At 38.5% G+C, this 26,774-nt stretch overlaps 1 protein-coding gene across 1 annotated transcript in view; it reads left to right on the top strand.

Annotated features, from left to right (window-relative positions):
• Positions 1 to 1,361: 1,361 nt before the first annotated feature.
• Positions 1,362 to 26,774, top strand: part of AP3S2 (adaptor related protein complex 3 subunit sigma 2) — a 44,519-nt gene continuing 19,106 nt past the window's right edge. The window contains exons 1-4 of the mRNA XM_006198452.4: positions 1,362 to 1,503; positions 4,830 to 4,921; positions 5,311 to 5,422; positions 12,080 to 12,151. Coding sequence (XP_006198514.1) covers positions 1,435 to 1,503; positions 4,830 to 4,921; positions 5,311 to 5,422; positions 12,080 to 12,151 — 345 coding nt within the window. The 5' untranslated portion in view covers positions 1,362 to 1,434. The remainder of the gene's footprint in view (positions 1,504 to 4,829; positions 4,922 to 5,310; positions 5,423 to 12,079; positions 12,152 to 26,774) is intronic.

Genomic DNA, 26,774 nt, shown 5'->3' with positions numbered 1-26,774 from the left:
CACTGCTCCGAGTACTTACAAATATTAACTCCTCTTGTGCTATAACAACTGTCTGAAGTAAGTAGAACCATTTTTTTTCCAAGTAGAAAAAACCCCCAGTTTTATAGTAAATGAAACGTATTATGTTTGTTTTACAAATGATGATACTTGCCCAAGGTGCCCAGGTGGTCAACAGAGCCAGGGTTTTAATTAGGGCATTGTGGTTGCAGAGGCCTGTGCTGTACACGACAATGCTGCCATTCCATCAAACACAATTATTATTCATATTTTGGTGTATATACTTACAATCTTTTACAAAGTTGGATGTCCCTGTACATACTTTGTGTAATCTTTTCACTTACAGGTATGCCATGAACATTTCCCTATACCGTAAATCTTTCACAATGTGATTTTTTAAAAACAAATCTTTAATATTTCTCATATGCATGTGGATCAATGCATTTAACCGATTTCTTATTTTGGAATAATTATTTTGCTTCCCATTTTCCCCTGTAATAACACTGCTAAGGTGTACGTTCTTGTGGCTAAATCTTTTCACACGTCCACAATCACTTTACTATAAATGCTAAGACTGGAAATGCTGAGCCTAATGTTCTATATAATTTTAAGGACTTTTAATATATGTTGTCAACAGCCCTCTGGGTAGGTGATTCTAATTTGCAGCTCTATCGCAACATAGGGACGTGCTGCACCTCACCCCGAGTAAGTCATTAAAAGGAAATACAAAAACGTTATCAATTTGGAATAGCTGGTACCTTTTAAATGGAATTGCATTAAAGATCCCCTAATTCCACCATTCACTCTCATGGACAAAAAGCTGTTTTGCCCACGAGGCATCTATGAGATTCACTGCAGCATCGTATGTACATAATACTGAAAAATAAAAAAATGACCCTAACGTTCCCCGGGGAATGGCTAAATTAGCTGGCATCTCCACACCGCGGAACATTCTGCAGAGTTAAGGGGAAGGCAGAGCTGTATGTATTAACGCAGACGATGAGAAAGGGAGGCTCCTGCGGCGTCTTCACCTGGGAGCTGCTGATGGGAATTCTGCTTCTGGGTCTGCTTTTCCGACGTGCTCGGCTTTCCGTCAGGCCCCGGATTCTGCTGTAATCAGTCGGTCTGAGCGAAGGGCACAGAGCCTCGGGTTTCCGTCCTGCCCAGGCCCTGACTGGACAACCGACTCTGGTCGAGATGACAGCCCTCCCCAGCCTCAGTGTCCGTACCAGCCCACCCCCCGGCGAACGCGCCGCGCACCCTGCAGCCTCCTCCAAGGCGTGCCGGGAAGCCGGACTCTTCGTAGTCGGGGCTCTGGGCGCCGAGACAAGTTTCCGGGGGCCACTCTCAGCAGTGCACCAACCGGAAGCGTCCGTGTTGTGGCGGAAGGAGGTGTTTTCTGGCAGCAGCCGGTGGTGAGAAGCGTGGCGGGCGAAGATGATTCAGGCGATTCTTGTTTTCAATAATCACGGGAAGCCGCGGTTGGTCCGCTTCTACCAGCGTTTCGTGAGTGCGGCCCAGTTTCCTCATGTCCTTTCGGGGCATCCGCGCCTCCTTCCCTTTCTTTGGCGCACTGGCGTACAGCCTGCTGACCACCTCGGGCTCCTGTATCTCGCGTAACCCTAAGACAGCCTTCCCCGGACTGGGGGGCTAGTGTCAGGCCCTCACCCTACGCCCGCTGCCCCTGCTCTTTCCCACCTCTTCCTGGACCCTGGCGTTTCTGTGCCATTTTGTGACACTTCTCCCAGGGTCTCAGGGCACTGTAAGTGGTAGTGGGTGGGTGTGCCTCATTGACAACCTGAATGATTGAAGTGACTTTAATCTTGTTAGTTGTTAAACGCAGTTTCTCGAGGAGAAAGAAGTATGCAGCTTTTCAATGGTTTTGCTTTAGCCAGAGGATATGGAAAAGTGCTTTCTTGGAATTATTTTGCTTCAGTGTTGGCAGGGACTGCCCAGGGACTAGATAGCCTTCACGCTATACAGAGTTGAAGAAAGTCAGTGTGAAAGTAGGAAATGAGAAATTATAAATGCTGCCACATGAGGGCTCAGTACGTAATATGTGAATTTGCATTGTCCAAAAACATTCTTCTGGAAAAAAAATTATTTGCCTCCTGCGCTTCTCCCCCATTCCCTCGACGTTTTATCCCTTCCTGGCTAGATTTCAAAATGTTATGTACATAATTATGGGCTGGTGAAACCATAGAAGGGAAAGTGTCAGAAAACTTTAGTGCAGGTCTCAGCAACACCTTTTTTTACCCTTATGTCAAGTTAACAAACCTCTTTCAGATTTTACTTCCTCTTTTGTTAGATAGTAAAGAAAACAAAATTACCTTTTTCATAGAATTTTTTAGCTAGGTTATATTTTGTTAAATAATTATATCATTTTATATTAGCATTCAGTAACACTGTTCAGTTTGTATTTGCATTTGTGTGTGTGTGAATTTTTCCCTCAGGTTTTTAAAAGTGTTTTTAGATATAAGTTACATACCATACAGTTCAGCTTTTAAAAATATACAATAGAATGGTTTTTAATACTTCACAGAGTTATGCAACCATCTCCACAATTTTAGAACATTTTCATTATCTCAAAGAGGAACCTCTACCCATTAGCAGTCTTTCGGTATTTCCCATTCAACTCCCCCAGCCCTAGGCCCCACTAATCTACTTTATGTCTCTCTAAATTTGCCTATTCTGGACATTTCATATAAATGGAATCACACAATATGTAGTCTTTTATGATGGACTTCTTTCATTTTGTATGTTTTCAAGGTTTTTTTCCATGTTCTAGCATGTGTCAGTTCTTAATTCTTTTTTTTTTTTGCCAAGTTATATTCCATTGTGTGAAAGTACCATGTTTTGTCCATTAATCAGTTGATGTTTCTACCTATGGCTGTTGTGAATAATGCTGCTATGAGCATTCATGTATAGGCTTTTGTGCAGGCATGTATTTTCATTTCCCTTGGGTATATATCTAGGAGTAGAACTGCTGAGCCACATGGTAGCTTTATGGTGAACATTTGGAGGAACTGCCAAACTGTTTTCCAAAGTGGCTGCACCATTTTACATTCCTATCAACAATGTATGAGTTCCAATTTACCTTCCTATCAACTTTTTTATTATCTTTTTGATTAAAGACATTTTAATGGGTTTATAGTGGATTCTCCTTGTGGTTTTTAATTTCTGTTTTCCTAATGACTAATGATGTTGCGCATCTTTCATGTCCTTATTGACCATGTGTATATGTTTGGAGAGCATAGGATTTTTATAAGAACTGAATTAGCTCCTGAGTGAAAATTACCTTGAACACTGCAGAGTACTAAAAGAAAGGAGGGATTATTAAAATAATTGAGATTAAGTAAGCAATTGGTAGTTTGCCATTTTGTTGAATTCGAAATTAGGTAGCTTCACCATTTACCCCGCCAACTACTGCCACTTCCCCCTAGAGTCAGATAAAAGGCTTTAGTTTGAAAGATGTTTTTGTTGGTTTAAAAAAGTGCTGATGCAAAAAAAAAAAGTGCTGATGCTTAGCATGCTTAGCATGTTTTGTATTTCTGAGTACACAGAGTTAATCCTTTACAGAATCCTGGCATCTGTGAGCTTTGTGAGTTCTTTAAATGGAAACCAGAAAATAGAGATTAATTTACTCAAACTTATAGTGACCAGTGACTGGCAGGTTTTCATTCATCCATTCAGTAAATACGGAGAGCCACTGTATACCCATGTTAAATCAAAGTTATGGAAAATAATTTCTGTACAATGACATTTTCCTTATTTTTTCATCTTTTTCTTTTAGATAACTAAGCATTTCAAGCCTAAATTCATGCTGTAGGAAGAAAGGGGTTAACTTTACTAGAATCTATTATCTGACTCTTAAGGCAAGTTCAATCTGAAGGTTTCCTTAAGCTTTGCTACTCGAAGTGTGATCCCCAGACCAGCAGCATTGGTATCAGCTGGAAGCTTGTTAGAACTGTAGTATCAGAACTTATCCCAGACCCACTAAATTGGAATCTGCATTTTAACAGCATTTTCAGGTGATTCATTACACATTGAGATTTGAGAGCACTGGTGTAGAGCTTTTAATTACTTTTGTCTTAATGACTGATTTCTCCCTCTCATTATCCTTTTTTTAAACCATGCTTATTATGCAACTGATATGTACAAGTAGAAACTAAATGTGGGTTATCAACAGATTCCATCATAGCTGGGTTTTCTCATGTGTAGTAAGTGAAAAAACATATTTGTAGCTCTGCAATTGTTCAAAATTCTAATCTGTAAATAGAACATTTTCTGTCTTTCTCAGTAGTACTTTGTTGATAACACAGCATCTTAAATGTAATATCTGTATTACCAGTACAAAAGATGTCAAATTCAGGTTTTTAAAACATGTATGCGATTATATTTTGACTTCATTGAAGTGTTAGACCCGTTGACATTTGTTAATTACCATGGCATAGATGTTTTCTAGGGTAAGACTAAATATTTCAGGACCAGGCCTTCTAGTTATTCTTTGACTTTGTATGAGAGGTTGTCAGTACTTCTTTCCTTGGTTGTTAACAATAAAGAAATACCAGCTTACCTGTCAGGACGGTAATGGTTAGAGACTAGATATTTAGGTAAATATACTCCATTTTAATCCCTTTAACAGAGCTTTGTTATCCATTTTTCTAAAGAGTCCCCTTTTATTTTTTCTCTACTCATCATTTTTATCTTTTCTGGAAACTGGTACCAAATGTTCAGATCATTCCCAGCTTGGAAGCTCTCCCCTTCCTGTCCATCTCCATTGATGGGATGTAGTTTTCCCACTGATTCACTTTCTTTCTTTTAATTCATAGCCAGAAGAAATTCAACAGCAGATTGTTCGAGAGACCTTCCATCTAGTTCTCAAGCGGGATGACAACATCTGTAACTTCTTGGAGGGTGGAAGGTAAATGATCAGTTTTCTCCCCATATATCTACTTTCATCATTATTGCTTCTTCAGGCTGTACTCAAGTGTCTGGTGAGTGCCTATGCAGCTTGAGCTGATCTCAGCACCATATACTCAGGGAGAGACCCAGTTCTGTTTTGGAAGCAGTTAAATGATTGTGCTTCAGATATTTAGATGTTTGGTTTCTGGGAGGATGTGCAGAAGAAAAAGTGAGGTAAAATGGCTTTAGGCACCTCTGCCAAATTTGGTTGCCATTCTGCTGGCAGAAATGGCCTGTTCGGCCTGTCCTCCCCCTCTCTATTGGGTCTGTTCTCATTCCTTGGTGCAGAGTTTCTCTTTGATATGTTCAGTTAAGATATGGGCATTAACTGTTTCCCATCTTCTACAGTTTGATTGGTGGCTCTGACTACAAACTGATTTATCGGCACTATGCTACCCTCTACTTTGTTTTTTGTGTGGATTCATCAGAGAGTGAACTTGGGATCTTGGATCTCATCCAGGTATGTGTAGCAGGTAATGATGGCAGCCACTTTAGAGAATTTGCACTGGATTTTTGAGTAACCATCGTATAGATACTTTTGTCAGTCTCTATGTATTGATACTGGTAAAAGTTGCTGGATGTCCACCAGATGGTGCTGTGAGAAAGCTCCTTAGAAACCCATAAAAACTTGTAGAACTTTTACTTTTGGATTCATTGGTTTCCCAGCCCTCTTAATGCCCTTGGTTTTCTTATATGATTCTGACACCAATTCCAATGTGTATGTTCTCCCCACCCCAAACAATTAACTTAGTTCTCCATGTACACTAACCAGGTGTCCCACAAATTTACTCAGCAGTAAATTTGATAGTGTTTACTCTGAAACTATCTACCTGGAGATAGACACCAATCGCAAGTCCAAGCTGTCTGTCAACTATGCTTTTGACTGACTGGCTATAGATCAGAGGTTCTTATGACTTCCTCCTCAGGTTTGATTAATTTGTTAGAGTGACTCACATAACTTTCCAGAGAAACATTTTATTTACTAGTTTACCAGCTTAATATAAAAGGCTATAACTCAGCACCAGCCAGATGGAAGAGGTGCATAGAGCAAGGTATGGGAAAAGGGTGTGGAGCTTCCACAGTCTCTCCAGGCATGTCCCTTTCCTCCGATCTCCACATGTTCACCAACCTGGAAGCTCTGAACCGTGTCCCTTTTGGGTTTTATTACATTGGTAATTGATTACATCATTGAACATTGGTAATTGATTCAGTCTCCAGCCTCTCTACCCTCCCCAGAGGTCAGGAAGTGAGACTGAAAGTGCCAAACCTCTGGTCACATGGTTGTTTCCCCTGGCAGCCAGTCCTCATTTTTAGTTGCTTTCCAAAAAGTCCTTATTAACAGAACAAAAGACACCTTTATCACTTAGGAAATTCCAAGATTTGTACGAGCTCTGTGCCAGAAGCAAGGATGAATGCTAAATATTTCTCATTATAAGTTACAACATCACATCATGTTTTGAAATTCTTTTCAACTGTCAAACCAAATGACATTTAAAAATGCATACTTTATATTTTCACTTGTAATTCTAACCTAAAACAAAGAAACTTGGTGTTTTAGTTAGTCTGTGCATTCTTGATATAAGTAAACATGATTTTTTTAGGCTATTTGAGAGTTAGAAATAGCTTACAGATTCTTTTCATTATCTTCATGGAAACTGAGATATTTGGGACCCTATATTGGGAAACATTAATTAAGTACAATTCCATCATTTCATACATGATATTCTAGATGGGCTTCCTTTAAGTGACTTGAACAAGTCGCTTAAGTTGAAAGCACTCAAAAGAAGTTTGCATTAGAACCTAATAACAACAATTATAGAAAAGAAAACTCTAGTTTTAAAATATAAACTTTACATACTTAAAATTGTATTTTATTTTGTTAAGGTAAAATTAAAGAAGACAAATGTAATATAGGGACAAATAAATGGAAATTTTGAATGTGTATTTTTATTTCAAATACACTATATTCTTCTAAAGAGTGATGTTCTTGGACATAGCAACTTTAAAATTTTATTTATTTATTTACACTCAAGTTCAGAAAATGATTTAAGATGATTAAAATTTCATAGCAAAAAATTTCATATATCATATTCACTTATCAAACATAAAAGTATAAATAAATAATGAAAACATCTGAAAAAAGATTCCTGTCTAAGATAATTTTGAGTGCTTTCTTAACGCTCGAGTCAGACTGGACATTGAGAGTCAGCGTGGCATAACAGAAAGAGCTCAAGATCTAGAATCAGAAAACCTGGGTTTGAGTCATGGATCCACCATCTGAATATAGAAGTTTTGGGTTGTAAAAATGGAAACAGACTTACAGATACAGAAAACAAATGGGTGGTTGCCAGAGGGAAGGAGAATGGAGGGCACAAAAGGTGAAGGGGGTTAAGAGGTACAGACCTCCAGTTATAAAATAAATAAGCCACAGGGATGCAATACACAGCTTAAGGAATATGGTCAATAATACAACTGTGTGTGGAAACAGAGGGTTTGATTACTAGACATATCGTGGTGATCGTTTCATAATGTTTGCAAATGTAAAACCACTAGTATATCTGAAACTAGCATAATATTGTATGTCAACTCTATTTCAATTAAACAGTGAAACACTAGGTTATAGAATTCAGTTGTGACAGTATACTTTATAGTATTGTAAACTGTAGAATGCTGTAGAAATGTACATGTAAAAATGTATTAGAAAATAAAGGAAATATAATGATAATATATTTTAAAAATTGAGATGCAATTGTTAGAGGAAATGCACTTCAGATATCTATATTAACAAGACAAAAAGAGAAATGTAGTTTTATAATGTAATGGACATTTATTAAATACTTAGTGTGCACTGGATTTGGGAAGATAGATAAAAGGTGAAAATAATAGGAACTAACAGGTTTGATCTTGAAAAGGCATTAAAACAATAAACAGTTATCTTAATATAAAGAAGGTAAAAATCAGAAATAGAAAACATAAAAATATTTTTAGAGGATGATATGTGTAGTTACATTGCCAGTATATTTGAAATAGCTGACTCCAAAAAAATAAATATCCAAAGTAGGTCCGCAAAAAGACACTTAATCCAATATCAGGATGAAATAAGAAAGGTTAAATGAAAAACTTACTCCCTAATAGACTCAGTGGAATTTTTAAAAAATGTTGAAGTATAATAAGACCTCTTTATTATAAAAGTTATTTTTTAGACTTACACTAAAAAAATCATACTACTTAAATGCATTTTATGGAGTAAATTGGTTGTGATCCAAAAGCCTCTCAAAAAAAAAATGTTAGTCAAATATTGCATGTTATTATTGGTATAGAATTATTAAATAAAATCTTAGCCAATAATCAGTTGAACCAAGGAGTCATGAGACCTGGCTCTTATTTTGGACTCTCCCATTAACAAGCAGCGTGGTCTTAAATCATTTACATTTTGTTGGCCTTAGGATTATTGTTAACATGTTTTGGCTCTGTGTGTGTTTGTTTTGATTTATAAGTATACTGAATGTTCTTTTCTAGCTCTAAAATTCTCTCAGGAATATTGCATACAAGAAGAATTATTCATTGTGTTGAAATAGTCTTTATTCCAAGGATACAAGTCAGTTTAACAATGAAAAATTTTTAGAGTCTCTATTACAGCAGTAAGAAAAATATGGGAATGAATATAATTTCATCAGTAGATGCCGAGAGAAATAATTACCCAAGTTATATTTCTGAAATATTTTTAAGTTGGAATAGGAAGCATTTTTGTTTGATTATTTAGTGTATGTTTATTTATTCAGTGTAAACTACTTATTGTTGAAGAAATAATACATTTACGTGGTTCAGAATTCAAAAGGCATACCAAGAGTATACAGTGAAAAGCATCTTTCTTCTCTTCTCCCTTAGTTACATAGAAACAGCCAATTTTAGTTTGAAAACCAAGAGCCAGAGCCAGTGTTATCTCAGGGGAGAAATCCACAGGCATTCATGAAAACAAGGGTGTGTCTTACTGTTTATTTAAATTTGAACAAACATTTTTAATGAATAATAAAAAGCATTGAGAAATAACAGCAAAGGAAGAAATTTCACTTACAGAAGTGACAAAGGATACTTAGTGTTTGGGAATTAACTTAGTATGGAATACTTGACATTGATTCCAGTGAAATTATAAAATCTTAAAGGAAAATGTAAAGGAATACTTGAAATAAGTGGAGCTAGAAGCCCTCCCCTTACTGGGAAGAGCTGGGCAAAGATGACAGTAGTAATCAATAGTTTAAATGGGAAACCAAGTATAAGTCCATCAGGAGATCTTGTAGAACTTGGAAGGAAAGTTTATCAGGAAAAATGAATGGCCAAGAAATGCAGATGTATATTTTGAGGGGAAAAGGGCAGTAATGAGGGATGGGCTTTACTAGGCTTCAGAATATATAATAGTTGCCAATGAAATTCTTATCTACCTAGAGAATCCAAAACAATCAACTGGAAAACTATTAGAATTAGCAATAGAGTTCAGAAAGGGGCCTGGATACAAGTTTAACATATAAAAATTAATAGCTTTCCCTTAGCAATAATAAGTTAGAAAATACAGTATTTAAAAGGGACCCATTCACATTAGCTAAAAGTTCCATAAGATACCCAGGAATAAATAAAAAGTATGCAAGGTCTGTGTGAAGAAAACTTTAAAATTATACTGAAAATATGATAAAAGAGCAAAATAAAGGAATAAAACATACCCTTTGCCTGTTGAGAAAACTCATTAAAATGTCAGTACAGTTGACCCTTGAACATCCCAGGAGTTAGGGGCACTGACCCTACACTCAGTTGAAAATCCACATATAACTTACAGTGGGCCCTCCCGTATACCCCGTTCCTCTGTATACACAGCTCCTTCATGTACACAGTTCCATATTCATGGCTCTGTATCTTCAGATTCAACCAACTGGGGATTGTGTGGTACTGTAGTGTTTACTGTGGGAAAAAATCTGAGTGTAAGTGGACCCGCACAGTTCAAACCTGTGTTGTTCAAGTCAACTGTACTTTCCAAATTATAAATTACTGAAAACCCAATCAGAATCCCAGTAAGATTATTATTGTTTTAAATTATTTTCGTTGTGAAACATGTAAATACAGAACTTGCAAATATGCCCATACATTTTGAAGAGTGCCAATAAAATGAAACTGTCACTCAGATTAAGAAACAGTATGTTGCCAGTGCCTTAAAGCTCCTGTATATCCCCCCTGAATTCCATCCCCCTCATTCATTGCATCCTTCCTCAGACTTTTTAGTTCATCATTCCTTTGCTTCTTTTTGTAGTTCTGTCATGTGATGTATATTCCCTCAATGATACTTTGCTAGTTTGGAAAAACTGAGTCTAAGTAGCTGTGTAAGAAAAGGGTAATTTGCCACTGCTAGATGAAAGCTCCCACAAGAAGATAAGCTGAACAGTGTCATGGTTTGATGTCAATGTCCCTGAATTTACAAGAGGCCCTCCTGGGGATGTCTGAGGGCAAGGTCATGTGAATGAATCCTGGGGAAATTAGCCATTATTACAGAGCTTCCAATCAGCCATTCATTCTTATGAATAAAAAACAAGGATAATCAGACATCTTAGGAAAAGCCTCTGACATGGAAGGTGGAGATTAAAATGAACAAACAGTAAACTACAACTCAGAGAAAATAGAAGCAAAGAACAAACAAAAAAAGGAGAACAATAAAGCCACAGAGAAATAGAAGATGACAAATGAAAATGGGCTGATAAACAAGAAACACCAAGCAAAATGATCTCTTAGAAATTAAAAACCTGAGAGGAAAATAGGAGAGAAAAGATAAGAAAATGGGAGGTCCAATACCCCAGTATAAACAGCTCCAATAGAGGAAAGATTATGACCGTGGAAGGGAGGAAACTCTCAACAAAATTATTTGGTAGAATTTCCTCAAACTGAAGGACTTGAGTTGCTAAATTGAAAGGGCTCACTGTGCCTAGCGCAGTGATTGAAAATAAACCCATATTTATGTGTGTTATCCTTACAATGGATTTTCAGTCACTGTGAAATGTAAAGAGTTATAAATGGTGCTGTTATAAAATTATTGTGTGTGCTTTTTGGCATATATTTGTATGCATTTCTGTTGAGTAAGTACTAGGAGTAGAACTGCTATGTTGTAGAATACTAGTAAATAATGTCAAATAGTTTGTTACAAAGTCGTTGGAAATACAATTTCCATTTATATCAATATATACCCAGTCAAAAACTAAAAACATTCAAATGTACCATTTATAAGAGAAAATAGATAAATAAATTTAAGAATGAACTACTATACAGCAGTGAATATGAATAAGCTTTTATGACATGTAGCAGCATGGAAGAATTCACAAGCATTGTTGAGTGAAAGAAGCCAGACAAAAGAGTACATGATGTTATGACTCCTTCTATGTAAATTCAAGAATAGACAATACTAACTGTGATGGTAGGAGCGAGGAGGGTGGTTACCTTTGGAGAAGGGGTACTGTCTAGCGGGGCATGAAAGGGGCTACTCAGGAGCTTGTAAAGCTGTATTTCAGTATCTGGATGGTGGCTCCATGATGTACTCATTCTGAAAATTGATTAAGCTATACTGTTATCATTTGTACACTTTTCTGTTTAAATGTTATATTTAAAAGTTAAATGAAGAAGTTAAAATTGTAAGCCAGTTAATTAAGTTGATCCATGGAAAGTGATTTGAAGTTAATGTTAATTGAAATTCCCAGGACAGAATTATGTTAACACTATAATAATGAAAAAGTTTTTGTACATGTATACATGGAGGGTTGGGGAAAGGACATAGTATTTAAGCAGTTGTTATTTAAATTTGTTATTCTTTTATATGAATGAGTGCTCATAAAAGAAGGAGGAAAGCCACATGTGTCCGCTGGTTGTGTTGCAGTGCTAAAAACAAGATTGTCCTGTCTTCAGTTGTCCCCTTCGAATTGGGATAAATAGCGTAATCAGCTAGTGCTGGTAGGTTTGAATTGTTTTTTTTGTTTTTATTTTTCTTTTTTGAGATTTATCACAAGGTAAATAGTATCTTGACTGCCCCCTTTCAAATGTGACATTTATGAAGATGTGAATTATGTATCTATTTCTCCTTATTTCCTAGGTTTTTGTGGAGACTCTGGATAAATGTTTTGAAAATGTTTGTGAATTGGATTTGATCTTCCATATGGATAAGGTACCTACTCTCTCAAACCAGGGTTACTAGGAAACTAAGAACCTAAGACATCTCTAGTCATCTGTACAGCTTTATGTTCTTTCTTTTGTTTTTTTTTTTTACTCCAGGGGTAGTCCTAGAACTTGTTTTATTTAATAACTTAAGTTTATAGTTTGGGAGTATTTTACTAAGATTTGTTAACAGTTTTAACACACATAAGATTATTACTGGGCCTATATTGTTTCATCTTTTCATCTTGGTTTAGGGCAGTAATATCACTAGAATGGCTATAAGGCCAACAGATAAATAGTTTTATGTTGATTATGAAATGAATTTCCTAGGCATAGTCCAATGACAGTGAAGCTTTGAAATAAACACAGAGGTTTTTGACTTAGCTAGTGAAATTTACATTTTTTTCCGTAAGGGTAATACAGTGACTAAGACATCAGTAACATAGTCTAAGGTTAGGTAATACTCTGTAGAGAAGCAGATTGTCGGGCAGAATTGAAGTGGTCCAAAGTACCTGTTTTCAGTTTTGCATTGCTAGCATTCCTGTGATATGGCTTATGTTTTATGTCTTATGTGCCAAATTCAATGTGGGAGATAGCCAGCAACAGGATAGGAACTGCCATATTTATTTTATCCAGCTGGGCACGTTCTGTACCCAGTGCTGTGCATTGGTAGAGGCTGGTGCATCTTAGGTTTACCTGGTCCTGGTTTTTCTTCCACTGGTTATTGTCACTATGTCCATGGCCCTTGGAGGGCAATAATGATTTTTAGGAGACTACTACTCATTACTAAGCCATGATCCTTTATTAATCTGTTTTCATCATGACGAGGTAGGTATTTTTAGATCCATTATTGCAATCCAGAGGGCTTTTTTTTCATTTTCTAATAGGTCTTCAGTCTCTCCAGGGTTCTCAGATGACACTTTCTGAGCTAATGCAGTGAGTGCATTCTTAAGGATGGGTGTCGGCATGGAGTAAAGTTTTCTCTGTCAACATCTGGCTTGGCTGTGTGGCCCCCTGAGCAGCCTGGTGCAAGAGAACCCCATTCCTTTTGTAAATACTTGACTTGGGGCTCCCTCATAGCCTCACAAGCCTTCCAGAGCTCACTGTTGCTTTTGAGGTGCTCACTCTCCCTTTTCATATGAAAGGATCTTAGAATCTTCAGAGACCACTCACCCCCCTCTTTGCAGGCAGTTAGCTTTGTTTTAGGCCTTTCAGTTGTTTGAGGTGCTTCTGTCTTGTAATTTCTGTCAAGGAGAGCCATAGCTGAAATCTGGTTTTCTTCTGTACTAGTGGGGTTAAGATTAAAGAGACTTGAGAATATGGCCGGAACAGAGGAATTCCTTCAGTAGGCCTTATTGTTATTATTTTAAAAAAGTTCTTTGGTTTTTTATTTTAAATTGTGAAATACAAGGTGTTACCTTGGGGTTACCATCTGGTTCAAAGTAGATTCATTTGCAGATGTCACCTGTTGTTTCCCAGGCCGGAGATGAATCCACATCTCAGATCATGGATTAAGGGACAGGTTTTTCTAGAGAAAAGGAATTCCCAAGCAAGGGAAGAGGAGGCACAGGTCTCCCATCCACGCATTGTCCCCATGGAGAGGTGTGTCAGGGCCTGTCTCTACTGGAGTGACTTCCCTGCTCCCCTCCTCACTTTTTATCAGGCAACAGCGAGAATAGCCTTACCAGTGAGGAGATACACAAACTGCCTGGATACTAGGCAACCTATATTCAAGTGCCAGCTGTCTACAGGAGCTGTCTGTGAATGCCAGCTGCCCAACACGCGAAAACTTAGGTGCCTATTGGGTGATACATCTGGAGAAGGCAATTGCAGTTCCTATGGAAGTTGAGCTTGGGTCCTTTGCATTTTAGTATACAGTTTAGAGTCAGTTTATGTTACACACGTGCACATGCACAATTACATGCAGGCACGCACACACCCCTGTTAGGGTTTTGATTAGAATTACATTGAGTTTATAGGCCATTTGAGGAGAATTTACATTTTTGCAATATCAATTTTATCCTTTTCTTTAGGTCTTCTTTGCATTTTCTCAATGAGCTTTTACAATTTTCCCGTAGAGATTTTACATATCCTTTATTAAATTTATACCTAGATACCTGTATCTAGGTATAAATTTTTTTTTTTTTAGCAACGGCTTTTTTTTTTTTTTACATTTTTATTGATTCATAATCATTTTACAGTGTTGTGTCAAATTCCAAAGGGTGTTCAGCACAATTTTTCAGTCATTCATGGACATATACACACTCATTGTCACATTTTTTTCTCTGTGATTTATCATAACATTTTGTGTATATTTCCCTGTGCTATACAGTGTAATCTTGTTTATCTATCTACAATTTTGAAATCCCAGTCTATCCCTTCCCACCCTCTACCCCCGCCCCGTAACCACAAGTCTGTATTCTCTGTCCATGAGTCTATTTCTGTCCTGTATTTATGCTTTGTTTTTGTTTGTTTGTTTAGGTATAAATTTTTTAATGATATTTTAATTATTTGGTTTTTGTTTATTGCTGCTATATAATATGGAAATACTTTATTTCTGTATGTTGATGTTGAATCCAGAGATTTTATTAAACTCTTACTAATTCTGGTATTTTATATGTAAACATTTTGCCTATTTCTTTTCAATCCTTGTACTTTTCATGTCTTTTTCTTGCTTTACGCCACTGACTAGGAACTCCAGTTTAATGTTGAATAGAAGTGGTGAGAGTGGGTATTTCATTTTGTTCCTGATTTCAAAGGGAAGCCTTACCCTGTTAGTATTTGCTATATATATATATAGTGTTTGAAGTATAGTAGGTTTTGGGGTACATATTTTTTATCAGGTTAAGGAAGTTTCTTCTCTTCCTAGTGGCTAAGAGTTTTTAGTTTTGAGAGGGTGTTAAAATGTATCAGAAGCTTTTTCTCCATCTCCCGAAATAATCATGATTTTTTTTGCCTTTTCTAATATTATTTTTTAAATATTTGTAAGGATACCTGCTAAAGCAGTAAAGTAATTCCAACCCAGCTATTTTATTGGGCATTCCTTTTAAAAGAAATAAAAGGCCATAAAAATATTGTTCTTTAATCTCATATGTCTTATCTTCAGATAAGTTCTATAAAGTGTTTTGCTGCTGCTGCAGATTTCTTTTACAATTTATAAAACCATTTATTTTTAGTTACTCATATGACATCAGGAAATTACTGTCCATATCTCCTGAGGTCTTTGAAAAGCAATGATGCAAGAAGTCCGAATCTCACTGTACTCGCCTCTAGAATATCTGAAGTTGTCTTCCAGCAGGTGACTGTCTTTCAGCGGGATTTCAAGCTTATCATTGCCCCCATATAGAGCAGCTGCTAATTCAGGCATATCTCCTATTGATAGTAGAAAATGGTCTTTTTACTCAGATAGGCAAAAGACCTGTTATGAGGCAATAGGAATATCATCTTGAATGCCATCCTTAACTGAAGAATCTCTCCACTTCACATCAGGAACTCCCATCAGACCTTTACACTCTGTGTTGCGTTGTCATGCATAGCTGCCCCATTCCCCTAAATAGGTGTGCCTGGAGGAGCAGGGCTGTGTAAGGACCAGATAGGACCAAATTTCTACTGCCCTGGAAATTTGTTTATTTCTAATCTTGAGATTTCTTTCTCAGCTCCTAACTTGTTTTTGTGTGTATCCTCTTTTTATCACTACTTCTCTCTTCACCTGTTCTCTTACCCTTTCTTCCTGTCTTAAAGAAAGGTATATTCCATTCCCTTTCTAGAACTAAATACACTTCCTGTCTCCTCAACATACATCATAATCTCACTCCTTCAACTCATCTCTGAGGTGTCTTTATTTGTTGCTTTTTCTGTAACTACAAATCTCCACAGATTGCCCCAATCTCTTAAAAAATCTAGCTCTTCCCATAAGTGAAAAATTGTGCTCTACACTGGAAATTGACACAACATTGTAAACTGACTATAACTCAAAAAAATGTTAAAAAAAAGTCTAGCTCTTCCCATGCTTCTACTGCTCCATTTAACTATAGTTTCATTTCCATCATTTCATTTAAGGGAAACTTCTTGAATCAGTGAGTGGTTTATACCCAGTCTTGTATTTCTACTTCACCTGTCCCCTTTCTGGAGCCCCGTAGCCTGGTTTTCACTTCTACCCAAAATTCACTGACTTCTCAATCCCATTTGCCAGTCATCGCTGTCTTTAATGTCTCTGTGATATTTCACGCTATTGATCATTCCACAGAGCACTGCCTTAATCCTTTTTCTGCCTTTGCTTCTGTCACATAGAACCCTCCTGATGTTTTCTCTTACTCTCTTCCCACCTTCTACCAGTAAGTTATGATGTCAATCATCTTTCACCTCACTCTTCTTCCTCCTATGTTTCTATCTCAGGTCTCATCTGTTTCTTATACTTAAACTATTATCGACTTAGGTGGTTCCTAAATTGGTAATTTCTAGTCATGATGTGTGGCCTGAGTTTTATTCTTATTTTTCCAACCTCCTGAAGATATTTCTCTCATTTTATTCTAGTATCTTGTTCTTCTTGCCACTTCTTATCCAAAGCCAGATTCAGCATGTGTCTCCTGAAAAATGTTTCTTCCCCCAACTTCCCTTTTCTTGTGGTGCTACCGCCATTCTGTGTCTTGTACACTCAAAACTTTTCCTCCCTCTTCCTTGCCCCCAACAGCCAATCAGTCACTAAAACCGGTGCTTCTCATATCTTATATATATCACATATGTGTGTGTGTGTGTGTGTGTGTGTGTGTGTGATATATATATAACCAGTAGAGTCCTTCCTATATCTTGTTCTTAGATTCACCAGTTATTTACATTTGTCATACTTGCTTTTATATCTCTTTAGATACAGTTTTTTTTCCTGAACCATGTGAGAGTTAGTTGCAGACGTAACTTTTCAACCCTAAATACTTCAGCAGACATCTTCTAAGAACAAGGACACTGTCTTATATAATGTGTTGTGCATAATTCTCTAACATACTTAATTAGAGCATAATTAATTAATTAACCACAACATAATTAACATTCAGGAAATTTAACATTAATAAATACTGTTATTCAATATATAGTTCATATTTTAACTTTCCCCATTTGTCCCAGTAATATCCTTTATCTATATTTATTTTTTAATCCTAGTTTCAATTATGGGTTAAGCACTGTCTTTAGCTATGGTGTCTCTTGATTTCAGTTGTGTCTGTCAGGTTTTCTAACCGTATTTTCTCTCTTCTTGTTGATCCTGCACACTGGAATTAGATTCGTTTTCCTATAGCACCCTTTAGCCTAGCTGCTCCCTTTATCACAGACCTGTTTTGGTCCCCCTTTATCAAGCTTGGACTCCCTGGCCCAGGCATTCAAGACTGTCCGCAGTATGTCCCTATTCTATCTTGGCTTCACTTACCATTACTTCCAGCCCGAGACCTTCTGCTCTAGCCAAAGTGGATAGTCATCATCACTTTGTAATTCCTGCCTCAGAGCCTCTGTGTACATTGCCTTTTCACATCTTTTTGTAACTTGAATCCAGCCTGTCATTCAAGGTGAGCTCAGATCCTATCACCCTAAAGCTTGTCCTGGTCACCCTGACCTGTCATAATATCTGTAGACAATATATAGTGCAACTTCTGTCCTTATGTACCTTAGTTTATGTAGATTTGTATGTTTTCTCAACTTGATTAGACAGTTCTCTTCTTTGTGTCTGCCCTTGTCTCACTGGATCTAGCATGGTGCCTCTCACTGAGTGAGTTGTCTACAGGTGAGTATCACTAAAGAGTTCTCAGGTCTCTAGCCTCATAAGCTTGTTTGTGGTTTAAAATGCTGCAGGCTGGAGTAATGTCTGATTTCGTAGTCTCTGGCGTAGTCCTCCCCTCTCCAGACTGTGCGTGTAGAGCTTTCTTGCCTGGGCAGTTGGTTCCCTTTTGCTCTCAGAAATCCCCAGACACAGCTCAACAACATGACTGAGTTAGGTACTGGTGTTAATTTTGGTGAATTGAGTTTTGTTCAAAGAAAACCATGTGAATAACCTAATGTTCTGATACATCAGCAAAGCTGGATTTTGAACTCAATTGGGCTTTCAAGATTTGGTCATCAGAGTCACAATTTAATGGCAGTGTCAAGGGAATTCATCCAGCCTTTTTTTAGATTTCAATCTGTAATGGCGTGTCTCAGGAGAGTTGGAACATATGCTTTTGGGCAGGCCTGAGCACAAGAAACCTTGTACTATGGAATTTAAAATCTCTGCTAAATATAGGCTGCTGAAATGGGAAAATGCTGAGGGCTCAAAATTGAAATGAACTATTGAGCCCTAAGGTGAAAGGATCATAAATAGTAGTAATGGATGGTGCTTGTTAAGTGTCCCTTCTGGGAGCAGAGGTTGTGATAAGAAAGCTCATTATGGCATCCACACCCCAGTGACACTGAGACAGGTGTCCTGCGTGTCTCCCAGATCAAGGAAGAGTAAAGGACACAGGTTTTGTGTGTTTTTAGTGAGGGAGGAGGAGCTGTTTGGGCCTAGAAGAACACGACATTCTATTCGAGTTTTCGTTCTTGTGAAAGGTGCTAGTTGGCATGTCTGACTATCTGTTTGTCTTTCTGGATGTGCCTAAGAGAGCTGAGGGCACTGAGGCCTGCCTTCTGTCCCATCACATCCTGAGCCCTTTCTGCTGATGCCTGATAAGAATTTTGTGGCAAATGTTTTTCAGAAACCAGTATCTTGTTCTCTCAGAACAGCTGAGAGACTAGCAATAATGATTTCTTAAATTTTTTCTAACATTTCTATACTTTGTTTTAAAAAAAGGAAAGAAAAGCTCAGACTGCTCCAAACCACCCTTGATATCTGCTACAGTACACACTCTCACTTTACTTACTTGAACTTTGCACTGCTTCAGTGTACAATCTCATTGATGGCCACTGGAAATTACAGGAACCTTTCTGGTTATTTAATCATTCTCTGTTACTGGTTAAGGGCATTAGGGTGACTGTGTACACAAAACGGCACAATTTGACCTTTAGGGCTGTTTGTTATCTGGCCTTTTCAATAAAACCTAGTGTTTGTCAAGATTGTAGTTATAGCAAAGCTTGTTATCAGTGATACTACTTGCTTGTGTTGCAGATAAAACAAGTTGTATATCACTCTGCTTGCTGATGTGTAGGTGTACGTGCCCTAAAAGGCTGGAATGGGGATGCAGTTCTGCTGTTCTTGCTGTTACCCTTCACGATGCAGGAGAGAATCAGCTCACTCTGCGATGGAAAACAAAATTTCTTGATCCCTATTGAGAACCCTTTGCCAGGCTTGATATGTTTATCAATCTCGATAGACTAGATAATAGTATAACTCCAAATTTTCAATAGTTTTTAGCAGCAAGATTTATTTCTCTCTCTGACTGTGTGGCAATTGTGGTGTCTCTGCCGACTGTAGTCACTTGGGGGGTGTCCAGCTGATGGAAATCTTCATCAGTGTGTACTTCCACCTGGGCACTTGTGCGTTGGCTCTTAAAGTGACACATCCATTGCACTCACATTTCACTGGCCAAAAGCCAGTCACATGGCCACACTTAAGGGCCTGGGAAGTGCAGTCCTACCATGTGCCCAGGATGGGGGAGAACCTGAAGTGGTTTTGAATATTGGTAATGATCAACACAGTTTTTTTCATTTATTTTCTTAAAGGAAGAACTGACATTTTTTTCAGTATCACTTTATAGGTGGGAACTTAGAAATTTAAGTATCAGAAAAGTAGAGGAACACTCCTATAAGAAGGAAACACAGTTGAATCTTAGGAAAAGGCACCTCATTATCAGCTTTCAGTTTCTCTAATGGAATATTTGGCATTTATATCTTATATACTTCCCAAATGAATTTAAGGTGACATATGAAATTAAAATTCCCTAATAGGATAAATTGCTTCCATATCTGAGGGGCAGGGACCTCCCTCCTTACAGAGGTTTTTCTCAAATTATCTATTCTTGCCTTGGCTTTTTGGCCAAGGTACTTGGTACTTGTACTTTACCTTGGTAAAGTACTGTTGTCTGTTAAGAATGTTTTTATCTTTTTTTCTCTGATTATCAAACAGCAAACATTAATGAGGAGAACACTGTGTTATATGGAGATACAAAGATGGAAAAGACAGTTGTTCTACCTGCAAGAAGTTCATAGTCCAACTATAAAGCTGAGTCACACAGATATTCCTCTGTCTTGGAGTAAGCAACATTTTTAGAAAAGGTGCCGTAAATTGAATGATTTTTCAGTAGGCATGGTGTTACAGGAGGGAACTCTCATTTTGTACTACTTTTTATAGAAGTGATCACAAGCACTGCAGTTAGTCCAACATATATAGTATTTCCACATATTATACTCCATAAAACTAAAGTGTATATAAATTATTTATACAGAAGAGTACAGTACCTAACCATGAGCTCTTTTACTTAATGATATTTAATCAGCAGTAAAGAAAGAAGAATGGGACTTTAAAGAAAGAGCTGTTTCTGAGACTAGGCTCTGATATGGAGGAGGGCAGGATGGATACTGGTCCATCTGTGGCTTTTGGCTGAGAGTCTGGGGTCCTAGATATCAGAGCATGTTGGGCAGCCTACTCACTGAGTGCTGTGGCCCGTGCTGAGTCTGGCAAGGCTGGACGAGCACAAGTGTGACAGCCCCAAATTGGATAGCTGGGGAAAAACGCTAGCAATTTGATGTGGAAGATCAGTACCAATTGAGAAGAGTGATGAGACTGTATAAATTCCTGAGTAGAATACAGTCAGTCCTCTGTCTGCGGTTCCACATCCACAGTTTCAACCAGCCTCAGATTGAAAATATTCGGGGGAAAAAAATTCCCGAAAGTTCTGAAAAGCAAAACTTGAATTTGCCATGCTGGCAACTATTTACACAGCATTTACGTTGTGTTTATAAGTATTTATATAGCATTTACATTGTATTAAGTATTATAAGTAATCTAGAGGTTTCAAGTATGAGGGAAGATGTGTGTAGATTATATGCAAACACTACACCAGCTTGTATAAGGGACTTGAGCATCCATGGATTTTGGTATTTGGTGGGGGGTCCTGGAATCAACAACTGCCCAGAGATACCATGGGAGGACTGTAATCATCAAAGGAAGTGGTAATCATAGGGAGGAAAATTAATGTTGATTGGGTAACTGTCAAGTACCAGGCATTCTGCTAGGTACTTTATGTCCAATAATCTTTAATAAACTAGACGGTGATAACCCTGTGTATGAACAAAGACCAAAGATGTGGCAAGGGGTGGGGAGGAATGTGAACACGTGAACATTAGGAGGTAAAGGCCACAGGAGATTGGAAACTTTGCATAAACTCTGGCTAGACAAAGGATCTGCTGGCAGAGGCATTCAAGGCATTTCGGGCAGTGCAGTTTTTCATTGAATTGCTGATATCCCTGACCCCCTCTACTAAATGCCAGTAGGCTCCCTACCTGATACACTCCAATTGCCTTCTAGGGTGGAAGCAATACTGTCCTAGTTGAAGAGCACTGGTTTAGAGTGCAGGGTGTGTATATGGGATTAGTCCAGAGAAGTTTGAGGAAGTAGATGATGATCAGACTGTGGAGAGCCTGTCCTCTGCGTTTCTGAGTCCAGTAGACACTTCCCAGTATCCTACTCACTAAGCAATTTAGATACTTCCTCACTCTTAAAGCATTCTTTGTTCATAGTTTCGTGATACACATTCACCTGATGTTTTGTCTACCTTTATCTGGCGTTTTGGGCTTCTTACCTCTTAAATGGTCTTTCTCTTTTCTTTTAGATGCTCTCTTCTAAGGAAATCTCATTCAATCCCTTGACTTCAGTTTTCTTCCTGCTGGTGATTCCTAAAGTACCGTCTCAGCTCACTTCACTTCAAACTCTTGTTATGTCCAAAACTGAATTTCCAACCTCCTTTGTTTCTGAACTGACAGTTCTGACTCATCCTTTAGGGAAACCTTTCCTGACATTCCCCTCCTTGCTCATAGACTGAAAGAGTTATACTTGTCTCATTCCCCCCAGCATCCTCAACTGGTTTTGCCACTGCATTTAACACAATGTGTTGTTTTTGCTTATTTGCCTGGTTAAGAGCACACATTCCATGTCTGGGCTTGAATCCTGGCTCTGCCGCTTAGGAACTGTATGACTTGTGCCTTAGGAGCTTTTGTGTGGACAGGAAATCATGATAGCACCTAGCCTATATGGTGGATGTGAGCATTAAATATGTGGAAAGTGCTTAGAATAGGGCCTATACATAGTAAGTATTTCATTCTTTTGTTTGTTTGACAACCTCCCACCTCCAGATATTAAGGTAAGGATCACACTGTCTTGTTCACCGCTGTATTTTCAGTTATTACCACAATACTTGGCACATATTAGTTATTCATTGTTGAATTCATTTGTCCATGCACTATTCTAGGGAAATAGTTAATCAAACATTCCAGTTTTCATGAATCTTATATCTACTAGAGGGAAACAAAGTAAAATAAATGTTATGTGGTGATAATTCCTGGGGAGAAAATAAGGCAGGAAAAGGAGCAGAGAAATATGGCTTGATATTTTATACAGGGCAGTTAGGGGAGGCATCTCTGATAAGATGCCATTTAAGCAAAAACCTGAAAGAAGTAAGAGAAGTGAGAGATATGTGGCTCCCTGGAGAAACACATTCCAGGTAGATGGAATGAGTCCAAAGACCTTGGGGCCAGTATAGTTGAATGGAATTGAGAAAGAGGGGAGATAATAGGTGATGAGGTAGGAATGGGAAAGGAGGAGCAGATAAATCATTGTGGGCGATTGTTGCAGAAGTGATTGTGAGAGTCACTGCCTCTGGAGAGGGGAGCTAGGTAAGTGTGGAGACTAACTTCTCAGAAATGTTGTACAGTGTGCATATGCCTGTTTAGCAACCTGGGTCTTTTAGTACAATCTTCTCTCTATATAAGCTTGATTGCCTAGTACAGTAAACAGTTTGAATTGCTCTCTGCTGCTTTGAGACGAAGCCTTAGCTTGAAACCAGATAAATTAATAGATTGTCTACAACTTACCCTTCACCCTATCCTAGGAACTACTGTGATTACCTCCGGAATACAGGTGGGGAGGGCTGAGAGCGTGTACAGCATACACCGAGAGTACGCCTCAGGGCATGTTAATGAGTCTGAAAGCAGTGGATCTAGATGGGTGAAGACAGTACACTACATTGACATCTTCATCACTGACAAATCTCTGTGACCTTACCATCTTATGACCTCAAGAATTAAGGTTCACATTCTGTAGAAGACAAGTTGCTGAGCCTGTTTCTGAAGTCGGCCAGGTCTGTACCAGGAGACGTTTTCAGCAGTCTGTGCCAGAGGGATGCCCAGGATTATCCCCTGTGGTTTAACTACTACCAGCACTGAAAGGAAGTCAGCCTGAAGCTGAGCACTTGCTAATTTCTTGTCCGGTCACCATACACATACGTCCCTTTAGATTTTCAGAATCCATATACCTGAATTTACCCTAAAAGAATCGTGTTAATGTTGGTTAGAGAAACCTCAGGGAAGGAATGGAAGTTTCTCTGCTGACTGGGCCTGACCCCTTGAGCTTTAAGACACTGCTCCTTTCCCACCTACAGAGTGTGAGAAATGGGCACATTCCCCACAGGTCTGCCCCTGGCACCCTGCTGGCTTTCTCTTTATCTGTCCTTGGGCACTCATCTGCTCTGATACAAATGGCTGACAGATCTACATCTCATTCCCACCCAAGCTGAAGGCTTTTGTTTCCAGAAGTGTATAGCACCTTTCCAGCCTGGTGACCTGCCACCACTTCCAACTTAGTGTACACCAGTCCACTCATTTTCTCCTCTCTTCCTCACCTTCTTTTATGCCTACCCCTTCACCCACTTACCCCCTCACTCATTGTCTTCTTAACTTTCCCAGCTCTATCAGCAACACCATCTTTCTTCAAGGCAAGAAATCTCAGAGATGCCTACTTTGCCTTCTGTTTCCAAGTGGTCACAAGATGGTGTTGGTTCTTCTTTCAGTGTTTGCTTCAGTCCCACCTCTTCCTCTCCCTGTTCCTTTGCCTTCCCTTTTCTTCCCAGGTGACTAACTATCGGCTCTAGGTAATTATAGCAGCTATATCCATCTTTCCTCCAACCTTTTTCACTCATCTTAAGCTTCCATAGAAAACATTTCTCTCATTTTCCCTTCAGTCAACATTCTTCCCTCTGGCCTCAAAGGACCTTGGGTTGTGGAACTTCTCATCCCTCAGACTCTCTGCTGAGGGGACACAGACCCCTCAGGCCCATCAGACATACCATACCTTCCTCTGTTTTTCATACATACAGTGCTAATTCCTACCTCTTTGCCTTTGACCATACCACATCCCCACTCTGAAATAACCCTCACCTTCCCCCTAATAAGCTTTCCAGACTTTGGCTCCCCGCTCAAGTTTTACATTTGATTAAGTCTTCTCTGAATCCCAGTATTGTCCTCCAGGCAATGTGTCTTCTTACTCATGCTTTAAAGTTTATAGTCCTAATTGTTTCCAGTAGGTTGTAAACTCTTAGAATAGTGTTGTATGTGATACTTTGTTGATTATCTGAATAGTACAGGGCACTAAAATACAGTTGATAGGCTAATTGATATAGTTGATTGATTGTCCAAATTCTTTGTGTGTTTTTTTTTTTACTTCTCAAAGTACTTTTCTGATATAATGTCTCATTAATACAGGTAGAGGCCTATTTTTAAAAACTAGATTCTAATTAGACCTTGACTTTAAGGTTATGACCTATGTATGCCCACTAGTGTCAGGTAGGACTCACTCAAGGGTGCCTTTGCTCCCGTGGAAGAAAACCTCTGGGTGGAGTCAGGAGGAGCCCGGTGCTCCCTGAGTGGGATTCTGCCTGAAGCGGCTTCGGAGGCTGCTTTCTGACTATACCAGATTCTAACGGTGTGACTTAGGAACCCTCTTCCAAACCTCCTTGTGCCTTAGTTTCTTCAGTTGTAAAACAGGAATGATACCATATTTCATCAATTCTTAGACTTCCCTTTTTTGTAATTTATAATTTTAGCATATCAAATCCAGATTTGTCTTAGAGTCAGTGGCATTTCATTGTTTAATTAGCATTTCAATGTTTTCCTTTTTAGTGATACATGAAATAATGATGTGATTTATAATCAAGGAGTCTTGGCTTTGATGAAATACATTAACATCCACCATTCATGGTTATTCTGAGGATTGGAATTAGTAATTGTTTAGCTCAATAAATGATGATTTTTGTCTTTATTTTTATTTTTTTTCCTACTGTTCTCTCTCCCTCTAGTATTACCTCCTTAAATCCATCCTTTACACACCTGCCTAATGACATATTAAAAGTGTGTTTTTGACTAACTCCCTTGTTTGAATTATTCAGTGGCTCTGTATCCCCCACAGCAGTGATTCCTAAGGAAAAGGAGGGCATGCTTCATTCCTTTCCCTGCCTTCCTCAAAACCCTTATGAATGTTAAGTGACAACTGAGTGATTGAGAGAAGTATGTTAAACAAGTGAATTTTTGTGAATGTAGAAACAGAGTTGAGGACCACTGCCAAAAGGATGGAGCTAAGGCCCTATAACATCATTTACAAAGACCTCCAGGATCTTTCCCAGCCTGCTTCTCTGGCTTCACCTCTTGCCATTTCTTTTTTTGAAAGTCATGTTCCAGCAACACCGACTATTTATATAACTTGCCTTTAGGGATGTTACTGCTTTGTAAGTTTTTGGCCCAGCATGTGAAGGGCTAGAATGGGTAGAGTAGGGCCCAGGGCCATTCCAGGAGCAGTGCCTTAGAAGAAACAGGAAGGATGGGGATGCAGTTCATCTCCTTAGAAATGGGTTTGTGGATCTAAGCATGGCATTTGGGATTTTTTTTCTTGATGGTCAGATAAATTGTGCTTTACATACCTGACTGCCCACCATTTGGTCAGATTAGAGAGAGTGATAGAATCCCAAGTGAGAGGGCAGGGACTTATTCTTTGCTGCTCCAGAGGACACAAGTAGGGCCAGGCAACGGAAATGGTTCCATGCACTTTGTAGCTCAGGACAGTTAAGAACTTTCTGACAGTTGATGTTGCTCCATAGTACACTGGACAGTTTAGGAACAGTAGTGAGCCCTCTTCACCAAAGTGAAGGATCTTTCTGTCTGAAGAGCCAAAGGATAAATTCCTGCATTGGGGAGGAGGTTGGACAAGATGACTTAAATTATAATGACTACATTAACTAATATTCATCAGGTGCTCACTTGTAAGTGTGAGGCACATATTGGCTGAGTGCTTTGAATACAGTGACTCATTTATTTCCTGCATCATCTTATTTTCTCTTTAGAGTAGGTATGTCAAGTAAGAACTCTAGTTCTCCCCCATTTTACAGATGAAGAAACTGAGTTTTAGAGCTAGGATTCCTCAGTTTCTCCAAGGTCACACAATAGTAAGTGACAGGGACACAATTCAGACCCAGGACACTAATTTTAGAGCCTGCACTCTCCACGCTGCTCTGCTATCCTTGCTGTCCTCTCCTGCTTGGGCATCCTCAGTGTGGTAAGGAATGTATTTGGCTCTTTTTTTGTTAGCAGATAACCAGCCAGAAGGAGGACAAAATTCAAGAGAACAAGGCCTGGAT

This window comes from Vicugna pacos, chromosome 27, assembly GCF_048564905.1.
Source record: "Vicugna pacos chromosome 27, VicPac4, whole genome shotgun sequence".
NCBI classification, from domain to species: domain Eukaryota; kingdom Metazoa; phylum Chordata; class Mammalia; order Artiodactyla; family Camelidae; genus Vicugna; species Vicugna pacos.
The sequence above is the reverse complement of the archived record's forward strand: the minus strand, read 5'-3'. Positions and strand labels throughout refer to the sequence as shown.